Genomic DNA, 25,183 nt, shown 5'->3' with positions numbered 1-25,183 from the left:
TAGGGACAACCAGCACTCATCCTACTTCTAGATCCAAATTCTCTGATATTCAGACAGAATTTGGCCCTTAATATGCTCAGACCAAATACCCATACATACCTAAAAATGCTGAAATATTAATCATAAACCCAAATATGCCACTTTCTGGAGGTTTTGTTCCTGTGTCACTAAAACAAGAAGAACAAAAAAGTTAGTTCATGAAGCTTGTAAGATTCAAGTCCTCAATTATACAATTCCCTAAAAGAAATGTCATTTGTATGTAGTTTTATTTTAAGAAGACAGACATTTAAACAAGGAAATATAATGTCCTCTGTTGCCTGTCTAAGGCTTTACTGGTCGAACTGAAATCTTACAATAGAACACAGTCTCTGGGCTATATCCCTCCCGCAATTCATCACTCATACAGACCTGTGATGACCTGGAGTTACACAAAAGGTATCTATGAACAGCTAATTAGAAGCTAATTAGAAGGACATTGGTGAACTTTACGGAGGATGGCACTGTCAATGCCATTTTATATGTCAATTGCCAGCTAAGCTAGTACTGTAAATCGACAGTATGCAGGCTTGTGGGAACATATGGTTCTGTGTTGGACTGTTGGATCCTACAGATGGTTCTGCTATCAAAGGGCAGAGTTGTACTCTGATTCACACCCCAGTCCTCAGTATCCTGCTCTCCCTACATGTGTGGCTCTGCCTTTGACGATAAAAGGACGGAGCAGCTACATTAAAATGATAGAACTGAAGGGCCCCAATTCTCCTTTCATTTACATAGTAAAAATCAGGACTAACTCCACTGAAATCAGTGATATTATATGAATGTAAAACTGCTGTAAAGTGAAAGGAGAATCAAGACTACAGCACACTGTTAACATTCAAACCTGCAACTGGTTCAAAACATAAGCTCTGCAATTTTCCCTCCTTAGCTTGCTATTGTGTTTAGTAAAACAATTTTATTAGAGGCACTTTAGTAAGGTAGTTTCTGCTATATCCACACAAGTCTTCTCTTCAGGAATACATGGGTGCTGGAACTAGGCGTGTGTGCCACACTCCCTGGCTTGAAGTGGTTTCCATCATACACATGGTTCACAGTTTGGTTCAATGGCTCTCAGAACCCCGACTATAAAAATTGTTCCAGCACCCCTGCAGCAATATGGTTGTCATTTAATGGCAAAAATGTCAAGGTTCTTGCTAAAATTCCAGGAATAAATAAATGTAGATTTTACAGTATACATATAATTATAGTACACTAAACAATATACACCGTAATGATCCTTGCTGATATTGCACATTGAACAATTATCATGCACATTGTGAAGAGAGTTGTCACTTTGGATGGGCTATTACCAGCAGGAGAGTGAGTTTGTGTGTGTGTGGGGGGGGAGGGTGAGAAAACCTGGATTTGTGCTGGAAATGGCCCAACTTGATGATCACTTTAGATAAGCTATTACCAGCAGGACAGTGGGGTGGGAGGAGGCATTGAACAAGCAGTTCACTTAAGTGATGTGTACTCCCTGCTCTCCTTCCACTTTTCTTACTGGTTATCTTCTTGAAAGGAGCCACCAATTCACCTACTCAGTAATTTTGAGAAGCCTTCATTCTTGTAACCACTGATGTGACAAACAATTCCTTATTTTATTGTGATAGAAAGAAAAGGTGTCAAACGCCCAGAAAACTAATATAGAATATTGAATTGTACTTAGATTCCCTCTATTCTGCCACTTCCATTTATTTACAACCAAATTTTCAAAAATGGCCACTGACTTGGCTGCTTCAAGTTTTTGACTGCCCAACTTGGTTTAATTTTCATAAGTACTGAGCATCTGAAGTTCCCATTGACTTCAACTGAAATTGTGGGTGCTCAACACCACTCCCTCAAATCAGGCATCCTAAAAAGCCAAGGCACCCCAAGTCAGTGGCCGTTTTTAAAAAAAGTTTGGCCATCTTGTTTACTTCAAGTAGGAAGACTGGAAATAGACCTTCAAAATTAAATCGGAGAATCACAATCTCCCTCTGCCCCCAAATGATTGATGTGCATAGTCTGTCTATCACTTCCTTGAAAATTAGGCTAGCTGGTCAAGAATGGCAAGAAACTAGATGGATACATTGAAGATAGTGATGTGAGTCCTTTTCTTTGTGAAGTTGTTGTAATGAATACTGAAAACATCCATACTGACTCCCAGCACATATGGATAAAAATTCTAATAGGGTTCAGAGAGCAATAGCTTGGGAGACTTCAGCATTTAATCAGTATCTTAGAGTTTGTACAGCCTCTCAGGACAATGTTAAGATTTTCTATTCATCTTATCTTCTAGTTATTATGCTCGTTCAAGTCAAAGACTTGCTACAGCACATACTTTTTAATAATCACACATTCCTTACCTGACAGTGAACCTGGTAAAAACAATAAAGTTGCCTTAATTTCACATTTAATAGTGTAGGTGTATTTGCAATCTTTGCTTTAATTATCAAGGCCTTTTTAACCTTGAATTTTTGATATTTTCCTCATGAGCCTGGAGTAGTTTTATAAAAACGGCAGAAAACTTACTTCCAAAGTGAGCCACTTCAGACAATTCTGAAGTACTTCTGCAAATTAGAAACTGCTCTATGCAAGCCAAGTACTGAACCGTGGTTACTTCAAAGCCTTTGAAGAGCTTCAGGTGAGAAAGGAATGGAATCTGCACACGTGAAGTACGCAGTAATTTGAAATTCTGGGAACACTTCACATTTTAAGAGCAGTCCAAATAATTTTAGATTGTACTGAGCTCCACTCATTATTGAATTAAAGCTGTCTTAAATTAAATTTTATAGAGTTCTACAGTTTCAAGCAAACTCAGTGCTGTATATACTCAAATATGTACAGTATTTAAAAAGGATTGTTTTTTCATACCACAATATCATAGGCACATCTACAATGTAACCATAAGGTACAGTACTGGATTTTCAGGGACAAAATCATGTTAAATTCTATACTTTTCACCATACAGAATAAAACTAACATGAAATGAAACCTTAAAATGCATAACTGATGTTTTCAGGATCACTATTGTAGATATTTTACACAAATAATTTGCTTTAGCCTATAGTTGAGAAAGATTTAAAATGAAATTACATTCATCATATAGAAATTTTTAAATGGAAAAAAGTATATAGCGCAGATGAAACAAAACCTGCTATTAATTTAATTTACAATAACGTACAGGTAAAGGTAACCCACTGTGGATAAAATGAGGGAATTAGCGAGAAATTATAATATTAATGTTTAAGATTTCCACTCAGAACTCTGCTGAATCAAATATTATTTTGAAGTGTATGGAGGTGAAAGGGAACGAATATTTAAGATCCAAAATATTTACACTCACTGTCAGAAAATACCTTATATGCCTACTATAAAGTCAAATTCTTCTGCTTCAAAATGAAATCCCAACATTTATCATCACAAGGAATTGGCATGATATACTTCCATACTATGACATTCATTGATCCAAAAAGTACCATCTTGCAGAAAATATCCTTAGGAGTCTGACTGAGTATTTAAGCCACCAAGTTAAAAATGAGCCAGAAAATTCAACCCAGTACATCCTACTGAATGACTTCAAGCTTTTTTGTAAAGATCAGTTTAGATTCTGAGCAGCATAAAGAAAAGGACTCACCACCCATCCTACATCCACTCCCCATTTTAGGTTCTATATATGATAGACTGTGAAGTCCTGTTAGCAGTTTCCTACCGACTGTGTTTAAGCAGTTTGCTAGAAAGATATTAACATAGGTGTCCTGGCCAGTGTAGACAAGGCCTATGTCTTAACATATCTGTTACATCATAAAGAAATACAACTGAAATAGCTATGAGTGGACATATATTGGGTATTTATGAAATAAAAATGATTATAACTGAAAACTTGAATCAAACCTGTTAATATCTTGCTTTGTCTAACTGGAACTCCCCTTTCAAGAGAACTAGTTCATTTTTTAATATCCAGTAAATAAGCCAAGACTGGCATATTGCACAATTGAAATATCTTGCAACATTCTTCCCCTTTCACTTTAATTATGCTAACTTATGGCTAAATCCCCTGATTAAGCTAGTTATTAAACTAAAGGAATGAAGCAAGTACTAAACAGTGTAACAATGTGTTACAGCTGTTTAGCAAGAATCACAATATCATCCTGAAGAGCACAGAACGCTGAATCAGTCATCTATCAAAATCAGTTGAGTTCATAACTATTAAAAGATTGTATGCCAAATTTTGCTGCATGTCCTGTTCCACCAATGCAATTCTATGATGCTCTGAACTGACAGGGCAAATTTTCTGAAGGGGTTTCCTGAGTATGTATTTATTCAAAATCTTAGACATATCAAGATTATAAAGTCCTGTCTTTCCTAGTTTTATTGAAGGATCTCCTGGAAGATAGAAGGATATTTAATGTGAGACCTTAACACCTTCACTGAAGGGTAAAGGCGTTGAATCTATAACTTAGGCCTAATCTCCATACACTTCTTGTACTGATATAACTATGTCAGTTAGGAGTGTGATTTTTTTTTTAAAAACCAAAAGTTATACCAGCACAATGCCCATTGTGGATACAGTTATACCACTGTAAAAGTGGTTTAAGTTTAAATTGGTGTATCTTATTTCCCTTCCATTGGGGGGAGGGGGAAGAGCTATACTAGAATAAACACCTTTACACCAGTAATACTGTGTCCACACTAGGGGGATTGTACTGCTTTAGCTCTACTGGTATAGTTTACTCCTGGGGGAATTCTGCACCACTCTGCAATGTAGAATTTTGCAGAAATTAATGTTGTGCATGCAGAATTTCCTTTCCCCCCACAGAAATGGGCTGCAGTGCTGCTAGCCGCCACTAGGGACAACTGGATGCGGCAGAGCTGGGTTATTTGCAGCTGGGCTCTGGGGGCAAAGAGGGTGTGGGATCTGGGTTGAGGTCACCCCATGGTTGAACTCTGGGGAGCAGGGTTTTGGGTGTATTGGCTGGGGGGCCCCACAGGTGGGCTCTGGGGAGGAGGGGTTGTGGGTGTCTGCCCCCCGGATGGGCTCGGAGGGCGGGGGGAAAGGGGGCAGAGAAACAGGAACTAGGTTGTCAAAGGGGTTTCTTTAACACTCTACTCCGGGGGGGAATGTGTGTGTGTGTCTGTATTGTTACAGACATACTTGCTGACAGGTATTTTGAAATAAATTACCAAAATAATTGAAACTGTCATGATTATGTAGTGTTATTTTAACAAATAAAATTTGCAGAATTTTTAACTTCTTGGCACAGAACTTTTATTTTTTTGGTGCAGAATGGCCCCAGGAGTATATAGTTACAGCAGTACAATTTTTGCGTTTGCAAGGCCAAAGGCTTCCTGGACTCAGAATGCCATTGAAGTTAAATAGGTGTAAATAAATACACAATGTTGTTTTAAATGGAATAAATATCTCTTCCCCTCTTAATTAGTATTATGTATTATTTGAATTGCAGTTGCCTCTAGAGCAGGGGTCGGCAGGCGAGCCCGTTTTTAATGGCACGCTGCTGCCTGCCAGGTCCCAGTCGCTGGCCCCACTCAGCCCGCTGCTGAACCCAGGCTGGTACCCCGGCAGGCAGCAGCATGCCATTAAAAATCCTGCCCGCCCCGCTCTTCTCCCGCCCCGCAGGATGAAGAAGCTTGGTCCTGCCGGCTGCTGCTGCAGGGCAGGCAAGCTCCCCCCTCCCCCGCTTCTTCCCCCAGCATGCTGCGTTCCTGCCCCTCCTCCTCTCCCTCCCTGCCACCGATCAGCTGATGGCCCTTGTGTGGGAGGGGGAGAAGAGGAGCTGTTCTGGGGAGGAGGCGGAGAAGAGGTGGGGACGAGGCCTTGGGGAAGGGGGGTGGAATCAGGGCATATCCCCTCCAGCCCCCTGCCATGAGCCACTCTGGGCAGGGGGCTAGGAGCACCCCCATGACCCCAGCCCACACTCCCAGCCCCCTGCCCTGAGCCCTGCACCCCCTCATACACACCCATTCCTCTGCCCTGATCCCTGCACCCCCTCACACACACCCAGCCCCCTGCCCTGATCCCTGCACCCCCTCACACACACCCCAGCCCTCCACCCTGATCCCTGCACCCCGCTCACACATCCCCCAGCCCCCTGCCCTGATCCCTGCACCCCCTCACACACACCCCAGCCCTCCACCCTGATCCCTGCACCCCGCTCACACACACCCCAGCCCTCCGCCCTGATCCCTGCACCCCGCTCACACACACCCCAGCCCTCCGCCCTGATCCCTGCACCCTGCTCACACACACCCCAGCCCCCTGCCCTGATCCCTGCACCCCGCTCACACACACCCCAGCTCCCTGCCCTGATCCCTGCACCCCGCTCACACACACCCCAGCCCCCTGCCCTGAGCCCTGCACCCTGCTCACACACACCCCAGCCCTCATCCCTGCACCCCACACACACCCAGCCCTCTGCCCTGAGCCCTGCAACCCCCTCACACACACCTAGCCCTCTCCCCTGACTCCTGCACCCCCCACACATACCCAGCCCCCTCACACCCCCCACACATACCCAGCCCCCTCACACCCCATGTCCTAACTCTTGCATGCCCCACATTCCCATCCCCACCCCTCGCACGAAATGGGAGCTGCCCAGGTAAGCACTCCACACCCAAACCTCTTGCCCCAACCCTGAGCCCACTCCCTCATTCTAGCTCCTGGCCAGACCCTGCACTCCAACCCTTAGCTTGCTCCTTCACCCCCAGCCCTGTGCTCAGTGCACTCCCACCCTCAGCTCAGTGCAGAGAGAGGACGAGAATGGGCTAGAACCAGGAAGAAGGTAAGTAACCACTCTATGTGAGCAGGGTCAGGATCCCAGACCGGCAGTGGGCTGAGCAGGGCTGGCAGCCAGGACCCTGGCTGGCAGGACCCAGCAGACGGAACCCCAGACGGGCAGCGGGCTGAGCGGCAGCGGGCTGAGCAGCTCAGCCTGCTGCCAGTCTGGGGTCCCAGCCGCCAGCTCCGCTCAGCCTGCTGCCGGTCTGGGGTTCTGGCTGCCGGCCCCTTGCCAGCCAGGGTCCCGGCCGCAGGCCCCACTCAGCATGCTGCCAGCCTAGGTGAACGGAACCCCAGGCTGGCAATGGGCTGAGCGGGCCAGCAGCATAAGATCAGCATTTTAATTTAATTTTAAATGACGCTTCTTAAACATTTCGAAAACCTTGTTTACTTTATATTATATAACTATTGTCGTATGTATAGACTTATAGAGAGAGACCTTCTAAAAAACATTAAAATGTATTACTGGCATGCAAAACCGTAAATTAAAGTGAATAAATGAAGATTTGGCACACCACTTCTGAAAGGTTGCTGACCCCTGCTCTAGAGGCTCCGATCAGGGCCCCAATTGTGCTATGCAGGGTACATACATACATGTAATTTAAAATACCCAAGTCTCTGTCCCAAAGAGTTTACACTCTTAGAGCCTAATCCTACAAACATTTAAGCACAGAAACAATTAAAGATAAGCATGCAAATATTTACAGGAGCAGGGCCCATATATTAAGACAATAAATGGAGAAAAACTGATGAATCAGGGAGAAGAGTGGGAAGAACAAGGTAAACAGTTACATGATTGTGTTTGTTATAAGAAGCAACAGTCACTTAGCTCTGGTCTACGCTTAAAAGTTTTACTGGTATAACTATTTTAGTTAGTGATGTGGGGTTTCTTTTACCCAAACAGTTATGCCTGTAAAAGCCCTAGTGTGAACACAGTTATATTTGTAAAAAGGTGATTTAGACCTGGATAATTATTCTTCTTCCCATATGGGAATAGCTATACCATTGTAAACACCTTTATACCAACATAAGTGTGTCCACACCTCGGTGTTGTACCACTTTAACAATACAGGTATAGGTAAAGCGATACAACTTTCTCATGAACATAAGCCAATGGGACCTGATCTAAAGACCACTGAAATCCAAGTCCATGAGAAGCTCTCTATTGACTTCAGTGGGCTTTGGATGGGGGGCAAGACTTTTAAAGGTATACTGTATAGGCATCTAAAGATGCAGATAGGTATGCAGTGGCATTTTCAAAAATACCTAGACACCTAACTCCCATGAGGTTAGGAGCCTTGGAAAATCCTGCTAGGTGCCGATCTGCATCTTTAGGCACCTAAATATCTTTTAAGTTCAAGCCCAAGGCCCTTAATGAGTCATCTTTCTTGTATCAGAGGGGTAACAGTGTTAGTCTGTATCCACCAAAACAACGAGGAGTCCAATGGCACCTTAAAGACTAATAGATTTATTTGGGCATACACTTTCGTGGGTAGCTTATGCCCAAATAAATCACCTGTATCTGTAATTTTCACTCCATGCATCTGAAGAAGTGGGCTTTTTACCCACAAAAGCTTATGCCCAAATAAATCTGTTAGTCTTTAAGGTGCCACCGGATGCCTCCTTTTTCATCTTTCTTGTGTCTTTTGATGTCATCATTTATACCAACCACTTCTCCAGTTTTCACCATGGCCCCAAACTAGCAAACTCTTACACATGTGAGTAACTTTATGTGTTTACAGTAGTCTCATGAAACTACTCATGTCCACAAAGGTACATAAGTATTTTCAGGATTGGGGCCATAGTCTTCCAGCCTAAACAGGATTTGAAATATATATAAAAAAAACACAAGCAGGGGAGGGGGAAAAACTATACAACCCCTACTGCCCCACACTGCCTTTTAGATTCTATTTACACACCATAAAGGAAAAAAAGGGAACAAATGCATTTCTCCCCTTTGCCAGTCACTTTTAACCTTCTAGGAACTAAATCAAAATAATTATTCTCCAAAATATTCAGATATTAAATATGAATAAAGTCAAAACTATGAGTAATTGTATTTTACTTAACTGTACTTGAATACTGAAAGTAGAAAATAAAATATAATATTTTAAGGCATTTCACACACATGCCCTCCCATCCCTTTCTGATGTACAGTAATGACTTTTATTCCCCATCTAGTTTAATTATAAGAATGCTAAGTTATCAGGAAAAGAGAGAAACAAACATTGCCATAAAAATTGCTTCAGTCTTGGTTCAGTAACCCAACACATAAACAAAGATGACATTTAAAAGACATCCTCTAAAAGACCCAGCCATGAAAATATCAGATTCTGGGCTCTCTACACAGACTATAAATACTGCAGGACACCAGCTCTTAAATAAGGTCAGACTCTCTCTAGATCCTTGAACCACGTTGTTGCTCTTTGGGTCCAAATAGTGCTATCATGGCACAGGCAAAACTCCCAATACCCGAAAGAGTTTTACCAGGATAAGTAGGACACTGCAGGGGCTTGGGCCTAGGGGAGGCTTGTTTAACCCCTGTACTCTGCAGTCATGAAGGAAGCAGGACTCGCGAGAAGCATGACTGGTATAAGGAGAGCGGTCCTGCCTCCCCCGCGTCCAGAGGGCTCTACTCTATGCTATGGAGAACTGCCAGGTGGGGCCCTGCTGCAATACGTGGTTCCTTCCTCCCGCTGGGGGCAAGCAGCCACCCCGGGGACCAGCCTCTGCTCTAGGACGAGACCAACTTCCCTGCCTCTCTCTCCTCGGCAGGAAGAGCAGGATTCTTCTCCTTTCCGTTGAGGTGTCAGCGCAGTGGCCTTCCCTGCCCCCACCCCGCCAGCTTCTAAAACCTCAGCCCCTTCCCCCCGCTGCACCCTCCCCCTTTCCCCAGCCACCTGGGCTGCGGGCTCAACTGCTTCTCCCCACTCCAGCCCTCCGCCCACCTGGCTGCAGCCTGCTCTCCCCAGCCACCTGGGCTGCAGCCTCCACCGGTTTCCCCCCACTCCAGCCCTCCGGTCTCCTGGCAGCCTCCAATATTACGCCCCAGCTCCCAGCTCCTGATCCCCCAGATCCCAGCCCCCATTTTCGCTGCCCCTTACCCGAGGGCTGCTACCTCGGAGCCCTGCGGCTCTGCAACCCGGGGGCAAGCCCCGGCCTCTGCCCCGCCCCTCCAGCGAGCAGGGCAGGGGGCTCCCACCTGATGTAGGGGACAAGCGGCTCCACGTGCCCGCCTAGCACGGCGATCATATAGGAGATGATGAAGGCGGCCGAGGACCAGCAGACGAGCAGCGCGGGGATGAAGGCCACGCCCGGCATGAAGCACAGCATCCTGCCCCGGGGGCCCGCGGCCGCAGCCCACCCCGGCCGGGCACTGGAGGCGCCGGGCAGCGGGAGCGGCCGGGCGGGGTGGAGGAGCGGGCTTTGTTACGGAGCCAGTGAAGTCACAAAGCGGATGGGACAAGGCTCAGCGGAGGAGCCACGACCGGCTGCCAGCTCCCCGCTCTCCAGAGACACCCCGAGAGAGGGTCTCCCTGCCCCGCCAGAACTGCACGGTCTGTCCCCGCCACACACACACACCCTGGGCTGTTCCCCTTCTCTCGCTCTCGGGGCTTCTTCGCTCTTCCTCCCCACGCAGGGCTGGCCCCGTCCCCTTACACGCACACGGGGCTAGTCCCTTCTCTCCCGCGCACAGGTCTTCCCCTCCACGGGGCTAGTTCTCTTCACAGGCGCGACACACACAGGGCTGCCTCCCCCCACGGACACCCCGCGTCTCTCCCCGCACTGTCCCCTCTCACACGCAGGCACACGGGTCTAGTCAGTCTCACAGCCAGGCTTAGCTGTCTAGTCCCCCTTTGGCCCCTGGCACATTCGAAAAGTAAGCCCATTCAAGGAATTGTCTCTCTCCACCCCCTCCTGACGTGGGTCTTTCTCTCTCTCTCTCTCTCTCTTATGATTTATTGGGTAATAGTGTAAAGCAGCTAGTGCTTGCGTCCCCCGCCCCCAAGTTCACACAGAGACTTCTCCCGTGGAGTTGTTCGCAGCGCTTCACCGTGACCGCGCGCGAGGGGAAGGTCCCCTTTCGCTTTCGTTTCTGCCCTTCACGTGGATATTGCTGCTCCTCGCTTCCCCTTTTTGTTTCCTGCACGGAGGAATTCAGGGTTGGCTGGCGTGAACGCCCCAGCAAGCCCTGACTCTCCGACTGGCTGCCGCAAAGTTAGTTTTAGCATTTTTGAAGCAGACTTGCTAACTGCCCCTATCTCTAACCACCGTTATCGCCCCACTGAGAACAGAGCTGGTATAAGGAGATGAGGAGAGTAGCGAGATGATTCTTTGGGACACATCCAAATGGTAACATTTATTTTACATAAAAAGAGAGGGGAAGAGAGAGAAACACCTTAGATGTCTTCCCTCCCATCTGCCTTTCAGCTTTATGGTACAATCTTGTTATAGAATTAACTTGAGTGATCTAGTCTCCAGTTATTTCCCTTCTGTTAGCCTGTCATGATGGAGAGTAGCCACACCATCTAACAACAGGCCAGTTGCTGTAGCACCCTGGCTGGGTTAAGTAAGCGTTCCCTCAGCTGAGCCTAAGGCTAGCTAGCTCAGGCTGGGTAATGAGCCAGCTGGGCTGCAGCAGAATCACCTGTTTGGCCAGCTGCCCAACTGGCTGCAGGGAGCCAACAGGTCTCTATTTAAGAGTTGTTTCAGAGTAAGCGGTGTTCATCTGTATCTGTAAAAAGAAAAGGAGGACTTGTGGCACTTTAGAGACTAACAAATTTATTTGAGCCTAAGCTTTCGTGAGCTACAGCTCACTTCATCGGATGCATTCAGTGGAAAATACAGTGGGGAGATTTATATACATAGAGAACATGAAACAATGGGTGTTACCATACACACTGTAATGAGAGTGATCACTTAAGGTGAGCTAGTAGCAGTGGGGGGACGGGACCTTTTGTAGTGATAATCAAGGTGGGCCATTTCCAGCAGTTGACAAGAACGTCTGAGGAACGGTGGGTGGGGGAATAAACATGGGGAAATAGTTTTACTTTGTGTAATGACCCATCCACTCCCTGTCTCTATTCAAGCCTAAATTAATTGTATCCAGTTTGCAAATTAATTCCAGTTCAGCAGTCTCTCCTTGGAGTCTGTTTATGAAGTTTTTTTGTTGAAGAATTGCAACTTTTAGGCCTGTAATCGAGTGACCAAAAAGATTGAAGTGTTCTCCAGGTTTGTGGCACTGCAGTGAGCTGCACTGCCCTGAGAATGCTTTTACAAAGTATTTTGATCTGTGACCAGCTTATGTTGATTTATTTAAAAAAATATGTTTTCCAGGTTATCTTTGCAAAGAAAAGGGCTGGATATTTTGTCTAAAAATATTAAAGTTCAGATTTGTATTCTCCTTTCTAGTTCCCTACAAGAGGGAGGCCCATGTCCACAGGCTTTGTGTATTCATCCTCACCAGGAACAAAAGCTAGCTCATGTTAGCTAACACACAGTAAATTCTTAGTGAAGACAAGGCAATGTGTCATTTTAACACAAGTTTGCAGGACATGAATTCAGAACACAAATTTTTGCTGAGTGAAAACAAGGCATAAGAGGTCCAAAAGCCAGTTCTAGACACAAGGGGTATTTACATTGCAATGTAAACTCCACGTTAGTGGGACTTGAGTCATCTGACCCTGGGTTAGAGAACCCAGGGTTTAAGCATCTACACTGGTTGTTAACTCTAGGTTAAAACATTTCTAATCCAGGCTTGAATGTAGGGCTCTGGCATCCACACTGCTGCATGCAGACCCAAGTCAAACCAACCATATCCCAGACTCCCTAGTGCCATCCTGAGATGTGGCTGGAGTAGCCCTTTGACCATGGTGCAGTGTGGGAAAACTTGACCTTCCATCCTGCATGCTACAGGAAGTTTGAATAGCTGCCAACACATCCTGCCAAGCTGTCATTTTGGTTTGTGTGTTCCCAGCTACCAGCACCAGCAACATGAAAGAGGCGGCTTATAATTAACTTATTTTGCGTGTGCTTTCACTCCTGTGTCAAGAAAAAGGCAGAGCTTCCATGAGATGCTGGTTGACCTTTCCGCCGTGTATTCTGAACTATCAAAAGCACCTGACAGAGCTAATGATGGAGCAAGAGGAGGAAGACGCAGATGTGACAGACTCAAACTGGCTGATACGGCTTATGACGCTTGCTTGGTACAGCTGCTGATGCCCCCCAAGTAGACTTGTGCTTCTGGAGCAGGGCCACGAGCACAGACCTGGTGGGACCAGTTAACATTATCGTGCAAACCTGAGATGACCAGCAGTGGGTCCAGAACTTTTGCATGAAAAAAGCTACATCTCTGGAGCTCTGTGAGTAGCTTGCCGCAAGCCTCCAGCGTAAACAAAAGTGTGAGAGTGACCATTGTGATCCAGAAGCAGGTTGCTATACTGTCTGGGAGCTGGCTACCCCAGACTGCTGCAGGTACATTGCCAACCAGTTTGGTGTTGGAAATTTGACTATGGGTAAAGTAGTGGTGGAAATTTCTGAGGCAATAAGGGGTGTTGTTTACCCCAAGGTGGCGGGCATAAAAGACCAACGATACAGTGGTTTTCAAACTTGTTTTCTGGCAACCCAGTTGAAGAAAATTGTTAATGCCCGCGACCCAATGGAGCTAGGAATGAGGGGTTTGGGGTGTGGGAGGGACTCAGGGCTGGGGAAGAGGGTTTAGGTGCAGGGGTGAAAGCTGCAGGGTGGGGCTGGGAATGAGGGGTTCAGGGTGTGGGAGGGGGCTGTGGGGGGGTCAGGGCTCTGGGCTGGGGGTGCAGGCTCTGAGGTGGGGCCAGGGATGAGGGGTTTGGGGTGCAGGAAGGGGCTATGTGTTTGTGGGGGCTCAGGGCTGGGGCAGGGGATTGGGGCACAGGTTTGGGCCACTGGCTTACCTCAGGCAACTCCAGGTCAGCGGCACAGCATGGGTGCTAAGGCAGGCTTCCTGCCAGTCCTGGCACCGCGGACCTCACTGGGCCCCGGAAGCAGCCAGCAGCAAGTCCGCCTCCTAGGTGGAGGCGCACAAATGGCTCAGTGCGACTCTCGCCTGCAGGCACTGCCCAGCTCCCATTGGCCAGTTCCCAGCCAATGGGAGTGTGGAGCCGGTGCTCGGGGCAAGGGCAGAGCCCCATGGCCCCCCCACCTAGGAGCTGGACCTGCTATTGGCCGCTTCTGGGGCACAGTGTGGTGTCGGAACAGGTAGGGACTAGCCTGCCCTAGCCGGAAAGTACCGCCAATAGGATTTTTATTGGCCCAGTCGGCGGTGCTGACCAGATCCGCCGTGACCAAGTGTCTTACATTCCACAACCCAGTACTGGGTTGCGACTTGCAGTTTGAAAACCACTGCTGTAGTAATTGCTGGTTTTGAGAGAATGGAGTTTTCTAACTGTGCCATTGATGGGACTCATGTACCCATAGTTTTTCCTTCTTAAGGAGCACATGAGTACTTAAACTGCAAAGGGGACTACTCCATTGTTATGCAGGCCCTTGTGGACCACAGAGGGAAATTTATGAATGACAACATGGGTTGCACTGGGGAATTTCATGATGGCAGAGTGTTTTGCCCACCACAGTCTATATTCATGGACAGGCTCAGACTCTATTCCCACCAAATGACACGGTCATAAATCTTGGTTTTTGAAACTGTACCCTGATTTAAGAGGCCCTGGCAAAAGAAAGTTTAATTACACTCTCAGCAGATGTAGAATAGTTGTTGAATGTGCTTTTGGCAGTTTGAAATCCTGTTGGAGATGTCTACAGACCCATTTGGATTCCAGTGTCATCAATGCTGTCCGCCTTACTGTGGCTTGCTGTACTCTTCACAATCTTTGTGAAGCCAGAGGTGAGCCCCTTTCTGCTGAATGGACCCATGACCACGAGGGGCCACTGAATTGGTACATTCAGTCAGAAAGTCCACCTATCACAGCTGGAGCTAGATGCACCTGGGCTATAGAAGTCAGGGATGCTTTGTGCTCCCACATTATGGACTTGCATGGCCTAATAGAAGTGTGGGAAATAGTATCTTTATGAATGTGTTTGTGTGAGATGGAGATGGGCTTATTGATTGTAGTGGGTTTCAATACTTGGGGAGGTGGGTGTTGATTGTTATGCAATGTACTTATAAATGATATGACCACTTCTGAAAAAGGTGGATGGTGTGAATCATAGTATAGATTGATGTAGATCAGCAGTTCTCAAACTATGGGGCGGGCCTGCCAAGGGAGATGTGGGAATTTGACAAATATCACTTTCCACATTGCCAACTTTCCTTCTGTGCTTCTGCTGGCACGGTGCTGCCTTCAGAGCTGGGCGCTCAGCTGGCAGCCACTACTCTCCACTTTGCCTTTGCAGCTGGGTGGCCGTATATGTACTTGGGGAGCGTGTAAATGATTACAGATACAAAGAAGGGGGGCCTGATCAAATAAGTTTGAGAACCACTGATGTAGATAAACATATTGAGAAAGTGTTTACATACTAATTCCTAATTGTCCCTGACCATGTGTTCACTTTTATTATTTTAAATACAGATTGTATGACTTGATACAATGATAAACTTTCTTGATTAATTAAAAAAAAGTTTATTTATAAATATGTATTAGAAAAATACAACATTCAACCACTGCCAGGCAAGCCAGCTGACATTACCACACTAAAAACACCAGTAACAGTACCTTAAAAAAAACAAAACAGAAAAACAAAGTGCACGAATAAATGCAAACAGTGAAAACAGGTACAAGACAGAAACACCCTACCATTGCATGTCCCCTGCCCCCATTCTTTTTTCCTTTCTTTCCCCATTTGCTGTGCCCTTGGTGCCCAGGTTGGGATGGAGGCATCCCTAGGAGAGTGGGTCAATATGGAGGGTGGCATGGGGTAAAGTTGCTCTGCCCAGCCACTCCTGGGGTTTGATTGCATGGGCAACCCAGCCATGGAGTTTTCCAAGCTGTTTCTGGACTGCATCACATCCTACCACACGGGACTTGGATGATGCAGCAGGAGCCGACGCTCTTGCAGCCATTAGAGATATCACCCGCTCAAACAGCTCTTTCTGCTGAGCGCTGAGCTCCTCCTTTAACTGCCATTCCTGTTCCAGGAGCTGTGAATCGAGTGCCTGCTCCCGCGCTGAAACCCCATCCTCAAGGTGTGCAGCCAGCCTGAGTCTTTCCTCTTGTCTCTCCTCTAGCCGCAAGTATCTTTCTCTTTGGTACTGGACCAGCTTGTGGGCCCTGTCCAGAACTTCAACTATAAGTTCATCATGGAAATGCTTCCTCTTGGAATGGTCCATGAAGGTAAGTTGGGCCAGGCTTCCGCTGCAGTGTGGGTGAGCTGTGGAAGTACTGCAGCCAGTAGAGGTCGAGGGGCCTGGAACAGGACAAGACACAGGGGGCTACTATCTCAATTAGCTCAGTGCAGGAGCATAGAGAAAATCCGTGTGGAATGTCAAGGACAAAATGTTACTTTTCCAAATTGAACTTCAGTATATTGTGAGAAAATAACATTTGCTTTATAGTTTGTGGCTAGTAGGGAGAAGGCTCCAACCAGCAAGTAAAAGAAAGCCCTTAGAATAATAAGTCTTATTATAAGTATAAGTATTATAAGTAGTGGGGAAGGACATATGTAGGATGTAACTAATAAAATAAAGAGATGCAGTAACAAGACAAAGAAAAACTGCCTTAAAAGAAACCGGTCCAAACCTTTCCACTTGTTCTGCTGCTAAGCGGTGGGGGCTGGGGTGGGGGGGAGAAGAGAAGATCAGAGAGGAAGGAAAGTAGCAAGAATAAACTGCTTCAAACTGGGTTTTTGCTAAAGTTAGATGAAGGATAGAAAGAGAGCCATAAATCTGAATGTTCTTCATCAGACCCTTCCTGATCATGCTGGAGTACACCAGAATGAGACGGTCAGCCTAGGTCTAGCCCATTTGTACATATATTGATCGCATGCTTATGAATACTTTGTTACTGTATTGTCTGTAGTGACTGCTTATTTTTAGGCTGTTAGACATGCTTAGAGTTATTGCCTAATGTACCATTTGGCCTTTGGATTGAATAAAGGAATTTATGGTTAAACTGGTGTTGTGTGATTTCCCATATTAATAATTTTCAGTATTAGTTCCAACATGTGTTATAGATACTAATGGGTTGAGGGACCTGTTACAACACAGGAATACTCTGGTATAGTTAAATCACAGTTGCTTTCCCCAGCATTTTAAAAACTGCCATTCAGTGTTGTAAAGCTGGCATCCTCAGTCCTACAATGATATGGCAATGGTGGTGTCATCACCATGGTAACTCTACATTGCATTTTGTACATCATTGTTTGGAGGAAGGCTGGTAATAGGGCTAAACTGTTAAAAGTTTATTCAGAGGTTGTTGGCTTGAGGCCACAAATGTTGAGTTTGGCTATGAACTCCGAGGCTGGATATTCAGAGGAGAAGTAATGGATATTGCCGTTACTCACAACTGTGGAAACTCAGTCAGGTGAAAGCACTTTGTACAAGGCCTGGTTTGAAAGCCCAAGGACTGACTAATGGCTAAAAAATCCAAAATACTGAAAACACAAACATCTCTAAGTGTTGATGGACTGAAGAGAGTTTCTATTAAATCTAGACAGACTGTTTAGATAAGGTTTGCATATTTTGCTTATCTGAAATTTGTATCTATCAAATCTAGACCTTTTCTATTATGCCTATGATAGTATTTAAGCACTGGCTGGGTGAGGGGAATTTGGACCGTGTATATTGCACTAGATTTTTCAGCTGCTCCCTGCTTTCTGAGTGCAGTTGAGACAAAGTACAAAGGAACCAGTTACAGCTGCATGGATCCTGGGGCTGGCTTGATGCCAATCTTGGCCCTTTTTAAAATTAGAGCAACATAGGAACTGCTCTAAAGTACTCAAAATGGTAGCAACCCCAAGAGGCTGTCCACCATCTGGGGACTGCTAGACTACAGTGTGCTGAAGCCAAGGCCTCCTTTGCCTCTAGACTGGGGCTGGGAAAGTGGTGTATATGAACCATATATGGCTACCAGCATGATCCCCAGCTAAGGAGATCTGGTGGCTTCCATTCAGGCTCTGCCCAGGGGTTAGGTGGCAGTCAGAATCTGTCCTGTTATTTGTTTTTGGTATTGTTTATAAATACTGATGTAAAAAAATCTATTATGATTGCTGTTATTCACAAAAAGAATTGCTCATAAATAAAGGAATACAAAGGTCTTTGTTTTGCTTGTATGATATGCAAAGAAGTTCTGTAAGGGTATTTACATTAGATATATATTAACTTCTATGATTTTTGCTAGAGGCTCCCTGGAAGACTGAAGAACTAGTAGGATTATATCAGCACAGGAAATGAGAGATGGAGACCAAAACTGTTGATTGAGGATGGGAGGGATTTTAGTCAAACAGTTCATAACCTTGTGTTCTATTAATATCATTTTAAACCAAACACATGATGATGAACACCTGGAGGAAGAGCTCTTTGTTAATGATTCAGCATACCTGTCCTTTAAACGGAGGGAACGGTCTCACTCCAGTTCTCCAATCCTCTGAGTCTAAGGAGACCTCCAGCACAAACAGGGAAGTGAGGGGTTTTTTTCATTTAAAAGGCAAAAAGAAAACACCTGCTTTGGACACCTCACAGAAGTGGGGGGGGGAGACACTGTTTTTTCCTTTGCGTGTTACCTTTAAGACCCCTTCATTTTACCATGACTCTACCACCTTTAACATTCCTTTAATCAGCAATATTTTTCTAATTTAAAAAACAAGCCATGTCACCCTTAACGATTGAACGCATAAGCAGTGGAGCTTTTGCACTCAGATGTATCCTTAGTGGGTTTGTGCAGCATGTATCTTTTTGAAAACCTGTAGATCTGAGCAGTTCTATGGAAACAATGAAGTACTGAGAAGACTCTGCATCAAGTGACTTGGATCATTGTAGCCATCACCAGGTATACAATGTAGCTTTAACCATTAGCAGAAGAGGTTTTTTTAAGTTGTGTTAGGGCCAAACCTGTGAAACTGGTTATGGATCAAATGCCTCTGGCCAAAGATCCACACCCCAACCTGAGCAGAATTTCACATAGAAGCAGGATTTCATCCACATCCTCCTCTCTTCTTATCAGGTGGGAGCTGTGAGTGGAGTCTGGCAGCTGTGCCAACAAAGGGCAAGATGCCTTTCCCATTTGCTGATGTGATGAGGAGAGGGAGGTCAGTAAGGCCCCAATATAAAGACTTAAGCAATGCTTAACTTTATTAAAGCACATAACCAGTCACTATCACATTAACTTTAATGGGACTACTCCACGTTTGAAGTTGAACACATACATTAGTCTTATGTCGGATGTGGAATGAGGGCTGTCATCTATCCCTCTTCCACTCAGTTTTTAATCCTCCAGCTCTCCAACATTAGATAGGATCTAAACATCTGTAACGGAATGTCCTTTGCATTTTCTCTTAACACCATTTTAGTGTATATTATATTCTATAAGCTTCATGTACACTGAATTCCTTTTAAAATAGTTTTTGGGTCCGAATAAACTCTAATCATATACTGTTTTTCCCCTCTTTTGTTTTGAGGTATGTAGCCCATCTGAGATGTAAGGCTTTATTTCTTAAGCAGTACTTATGTTATTCTATGGACTGTAATTTCTTTTTCCTGTCAAACCATGACTGATTAATTCCAAGTTTCATGCGTAGTGATGTTTACAAAGAAACTATAGTTTTATCCTTGCAAGGATGTCAAATGCAATGATATTGTATAATCACTTACTAGCTCAAGCATGTGAATTTGTGCATTTAGGTCTAAGTCTTGTATGATGCACACCCAGCTGTTACAAAAATTTTTTATGATAGACAAGAAATTATTTCTCCAAACTACATCCTGACACTCACTTAGTTTATACGTGGTAGCTAGAAGTCATGTTGTGTTATTGATGTCAATAACTTCTCCCTGTCTAGGACGTCTCTTCCCCGCTCCCCACAACAAGAAAAACAAAAAAAAACTGGCATCTGTCACTCCTCTGTTTTTGTTGTTACCTCCCTGATTCTGTTCAGGATCTTGACTTCACTATCATGGTTTTCATAAAAAACCTTGTTAGCACATTCCCATTAGTATATTTTTATGACCTGTGATTTATAGGTATGTTTATGGTCTTCTCCACCTAGATGTTTTATTTCAGTAGAATCAGTGTAATCTCTATGTATTTTTTCTCCACCATGTTTAACTTCTTTAGATAAATATAGTATATGATGATCATATTATCCCATCATGTATCAGAATTTTCAGTTTTGTCTAGTTCCTCTCCCAGTGCCAGGCACCCAGCTCAACTGATTTTGCTTACTCAGTGCTCTTCTTCTTCAGGTCTGGGAAATGTACTCAAAGGCATGGTCGGCGGGTGGACCCACCCCTTCGGGGAGGCTAGCCTCACAGCCCGCCCCCTTCTGCACAAGGCCCTGCCCCTGGGACCACCCCCTCCGGCTGGAGAAGCCCTGGGCCAGCAGAACCCCGAGCCACACCCCCGTCCCTCACCTCCAGAGGAGCCCTGGGCCTTCCCCAGCCAGCCGACCAACCTGAGCCCCAGCCAGAGCAGTCCTGGCCACCCCAGCTGGCCCAGGGTGGCAGCCGCTTCAGCCCAGTGTCCCATGGCAGTGGCTGCAGCCCAAGAAGGCAGAGCCTTTCCTGGCCTGTTATACCTGCCGCCCATGCTTAAAGGGTATGTTTATACTGCAAATAAACACCTGTGGCTGGCATATGTCAGATGACTCTGGCTCTCTGTAAAATATCAGTGTAGATGTTCTGGCTCAGGCTGGAGCCAGGTGTCTGGGACCATCGTGCCTCTGGGACTCCGTGAGCTTGGGCACCAGCCTGTGCCTAAACATCTACAGCACAATTTTACAGCCCCACTAGCCTGAGTGTGACAGGGTTGCTCTACTCACTGCTCAGCAACACCTCCTTGTGGCTCATCTGGGGAATTAGCTCTGCTACTTAATCTGATGCTCCTTCATGTGGTTACTCAGTCTGTCAGGATGGCATAGGTCAGATATAGAGTGATCGTTTTGTGAAAAGTGTTCACCTGCAGGTGATGGGGTGTTTTTGTCTTATTTTTCTGTGTGAGTTCATTTGAGAGTGCAGTGATTCTGTCTCATCTCACCCACATAGCTGCTTTTTGGGGCATTTAATGCATGGATGAGGTATGCCACATTCTGTGATAGGCATATGTGTGACCTCCCAGTCCTCAACCTCAAATGAAACCTGCACAACACCTTCAAAAGGTGAGCCTGGGAACTTAAATTCATAACTTTGCTAGATACTAGAAATCCTGGAGTGAATAGAGACACTGGAATTATGGCTTAATACTGAAATCTATAACCCACTTAACTCCCCTTCAAGCTTTCTTCCTTTCCTTCTTATGACTGGAGAGGTGTTACGGGGCCACTTCCCCTTGAATGGTCCCTTGAAACAGAGCTCCATGTCAGCTCAAAAGTTTGTATCTCAACAACAGAAGTTGGTATGATAAAAGATATTATCTCAGCCACACTGTTTTATGTAACAGTTCCTTGTCTCTCATCTGACTCTTGGGCCAACCATTATTAAGGCTACAAATCTTTCATGGAGGTCACAGAAGTCACAGATTACATGACTTTCCGGGACCTCCATGACTTCCGCAGCGGCTGGTGCGGCTGACCACAGGGCTGCCTGAGCAGCTGGGGTGGCTCTGGGGCCAGCCGCACTGGATGCTGCTCTGGCGGGGCTAGGCAACTGGTTCCGGGTGCTGCCCTGGAACAGTGGTCCAGGAGCAGCAGCGGTGCCACAGACCTCCCTCGCCTGCAGGAGCAGCTTCAACAGTGATGGGGCCACAGGCTGTCCCCCACTCCCAAGAACAGCAGCCTCCACTGGAGCACCGCCTCCCCACCCTCAGCAGGTAAGATTTAGTAAGGGTATTTTTAGTAAAAGTCTGGCTGTGACTTTTTGGTTACTACCCATGACCGTCCATGATTTTTACTAAATACTCCACCCCAAAAATCTTCCTTAGATGCTCATTACCAGAAACATAGTTTCATTTTGAAAAAGTTGCAACCACTTCTCTGTATAATCCATTCCACAAATGCTTCATAGTAGCTAATATATCAAACTCCTCTTCTCTGTGCCATCTTCTTCATTGCATTAGGATTCTTTAATTCTATCCAATTAGCTGGCCATATGGAGCATGGTAATATTTAAAAGAAAGCAAATAAATATGGATTAGCTCTGGAAAGAGTAGTAACTCAGACAAGATTATGGTGTGGCATTGAAAAATTAGGCTAAAGCATTATGTATATCAACTTGTCTTTAAAAAAACTTTAATTTTAGTAAGACTTGTTAACTTTATATTTAATATATTTGGCAGCTAGGCAAAATGCTTTCCTTTTTTGAGACTTTCAATAAACAAAGGACACTAAAAGCAATGGATCTACTGCTGCTTTTCATAGGGCAAAGCCTTTGCTTGTGAGTCTGGCTCAGAAGGCAGGGTTCATTCTAGATTGCTCTCAGCATGGAAGCTCATTTTGCAATAATATTCTAGAATGGCTATTGCCATTTTGGGGTTCTCTGGAACATCTGTTGTCTGCTCTCTAACAGAGACATTGTTATGGTCATTCACATGTGTGCGTTTTAACTATTGTAATTTGTTCCAAATGGGGCTTCTCTAGAAACTGATTAATATGATACAACAGTTGCATAATGTGGCTGCCATTTTCTCCTTGGTATAGGAACAATGGAATCTGTGAATATCTGCCATCTACACTGGTTTCCAATAAGGAAACAGATCTAATTGAAGGTTTCGCTGACTTGTATGTAAAGCCTTTGATAATCTAGGTTTCAGGTGTTTGAGTGCTTGCCCCTCCTTCTATGCTTCTCGAAAGCATTTGGGATAGGCTGGATTTTTGCCCTATAGACTTCTTGCTGAATGAACTCTCAGTGAAACTCCATCCCTGAAGGTGTCTGCTGGAGTCATAGAATCACAGAAGATTAGGGTTGCAACGGACCTCAGGAGGTCATCTAGTCCAACCCCCTGCTCAAAGCAGGATCAACCCCAACTAAATCATCCCAGCCAGGGCTTTGTCAAGCCAGGCCTTAAAAACCTCTAAGGATGGAGATACCACCACCTCCGTAGGTAACCTATTCCAGTGCTTCACCACCCTCGTAGGGAAATAGTTTTTCCTAATATCCAACCTAGACCTCCCCCACTGCAACCTGAGACCATTGCTCCTTGTTCTGTCATCTGCCACCATTGAGAACAGCAGAGATCCATCCTCTTTGGAACGCCCCTTCAGGTAGTTGAAGGCTGCTATCAAATCCCCCCCTCAGTCTTCTGCACACTAAATAAGCCTAGTTTCCTCAACCTCTCCTCATAAGTCATGTGCCCCAACCCCCTAATCATTTTTCCACTGGACTCTCTCCAATTTGTCCATACCTTTCTATAGTAGGGGCCCCAAAACTGGATGCAATACTCCAGATGTGGCCTCACCAGTGCAGAATAGAGGGGAATAATCACTTCTGGGTAGGGATTTTCTTTGAAAATTTGCTTTCAGTATTGAATGCTCAAGCTGACTTGGTGTTCAGGCCTCCTCTGGATGCTCCACAAGTGAGATTTTCAAATCTTTATTGCTATGATCTTATGGTTTCCAGTCACAACTTTTGTTTGTTTCTAAATGCCACTGTCTTCTCCCTCTCATTTAGAGCCACAGAACACTTTTCAGCAATCCTCTGTGGCTTACTGTGTCCTCTCCAGCACCTGAATTGATACAAAAATCTCAAAAATAGGGAGAGGGAAGAATTGGTTACTGTTTATGTTATATTGAAGTAGCTTTTCTCATTCTGTGCTTAGATATTGGAGCACTGGGATATTAATCAGATAAGGTTAGTTTCTATGCACTATTACCAACATTTTCAAAACCATGAGAAGGCATAAATATCTATTAAATACCCATCTAGGGACTCAAGAGTTTTTAAAAGTTATTTAAATTTAAATTAGATTTAAAAGTTAGCGTTTGACAGCACCTAAGGGCCCAACAGGATTTTCAAAAGCACCCATGCAATTTTCCTCCATGCTCAGCTTGATTTGAAATTCCCCACTAGCTTCACATTAGCATATGTACATTAACAATTTATATTCACAGGAGACTGTAAATACCACTTGTGGATTTATAGGTACTTCATTACACCGAATATCTCTGCAGTCCAGTACCATCTAGCATAAAACTGCCATTATTTCTTTTTATTTAAGAGATAAGGTCAGTGGAATTGTTTTATCAAAAGCTAAGGTCTCAATAAATCATGAAGCAAAGATGAGTATGTATTTTCAAAGCAGGGAATGCTGGTCTTGTAACAGCGGCTTTAAATCTGCTCTATACCAAATAACTAATGTAGACTTAATTATTATATCTGATAGATTATGGTGCTATCAAATGACAAATCACTGTGTTACTACTGAATCTGACATGGTTTTGGGCCCAAGCGTACAAAGTGCTAGGTACTTCCTGTGAGAGGCTGAAGACTCCCACTGGTTTCTGAGAGCTATTAGCACCCTCCTCGCTCAGGAGACACCCAACACGTCATAGTATGAAACCCTTAGGAGCAAATCTTGAGGAGTTGACCCACTATTAATAGAACTGTTTTCATTTTTTCTTAAATGTTACTGAAAATAGGTTATTTGTATTTAATCATGACCCTGCACTGTCTACAGCTCAAATTTTGCCACATTGTGCTAATGCATGAGAACCAGAAAATGACACATTAAAAACAAAAATGAAAACTACTAATTTATTTTCAACTGAGTAAATTTAGGGTTCATCCTGCAAACCTTTATTCACATAAGTAGCTCTTACAGTAGACTCCTTATATAGCTGTATGAATAAGGATTTTCAGGATCTTAGTTTGTGAGGTATTAAACAGTCAAGGAAATGCATGATCTCATAGGATTGGAGCTATTATCAGTCCTGAAAAAAAATCAATGTAAAAACTAAATATCACTAATGATTAAGTTTAGCTTTTTGAATTTTCCATTTGAACAATCAAAGGTGCTGTTAGTAGCACAAATAATTTAAGTAGTTTAAAAGCTTAATTTCTATAATTAAAAAATGTAATATTTACCTAATTGCCTAAAACATTTGGGCCAGATCTGTAGGACTAGTCCTTCTGCCCTTTGCTCAGCTCAGGAGAGGGCATAGGTAGTTTTAAAGCCACTCTAAAACTTCCCCAGGCCTGTGGTACAAATTATAGCTGCCTTAGAACTGCTATAAATTGTGCCAGATGCTGATGGCTTCCAAGGGCCATTATGACAGCCAGCAATTAGCTGGATTTGA

General features: G+C 44.7%; 1 protein-coding gene across 2 annotated transcripts in view; it reads right to left on the bottom strand.

The window, feature by feature from the left end:
- The window catches only part of DRAM1 (DNA damage regulated autophagy modulator 1), a 38,145-nt gene extending 27,422 nt beyond the window's left edge, over window positions 1–10,723 (bottom strand). The window contains exons 1-2 of one of the 2 annotated variants that reach the window (XM_073323189.1): window positions 10,014–10,723; window positions 100–167 (exon numbers count right to left, since the gene is read on the bottom strand). In XM_073323189.1, the coding sequence (XP_073179290.1) occupies window positions 100–167; window positions 10,014–10,144 (199 nt within the window). In that variant the 5' untranslated portion in view covers window positions 10,145–10,723. Of the gene's footprint in view, window positions 1–99; window positions 168–9,915; window positions 9,964–10,013 lie in introns of those variants that run through there. The other variant, XM_073323199.1, reaches the window with a different exon arrangement.
- Between the last annotated feature and the right edge of the window lie 14,460 nt (window positions 10,724–25,183).

Source organism: Lepidochelys kempii, chromosome 1 (assembly GCF_965140265.1).
Source record: "Lepidochelys kempii isolate rLepKem1 chromosome 1, rLepKem1.hap2, whole genome shotgun sequence".
NCBI lineage: Eukaryota > Metazoa > Chordata > Testudines > Cheloniidae > Lepidochelys > Lepidochelys kempii.
This window is presented reverse-complemented; position numbering and strand designations above follow the sequence as displayed.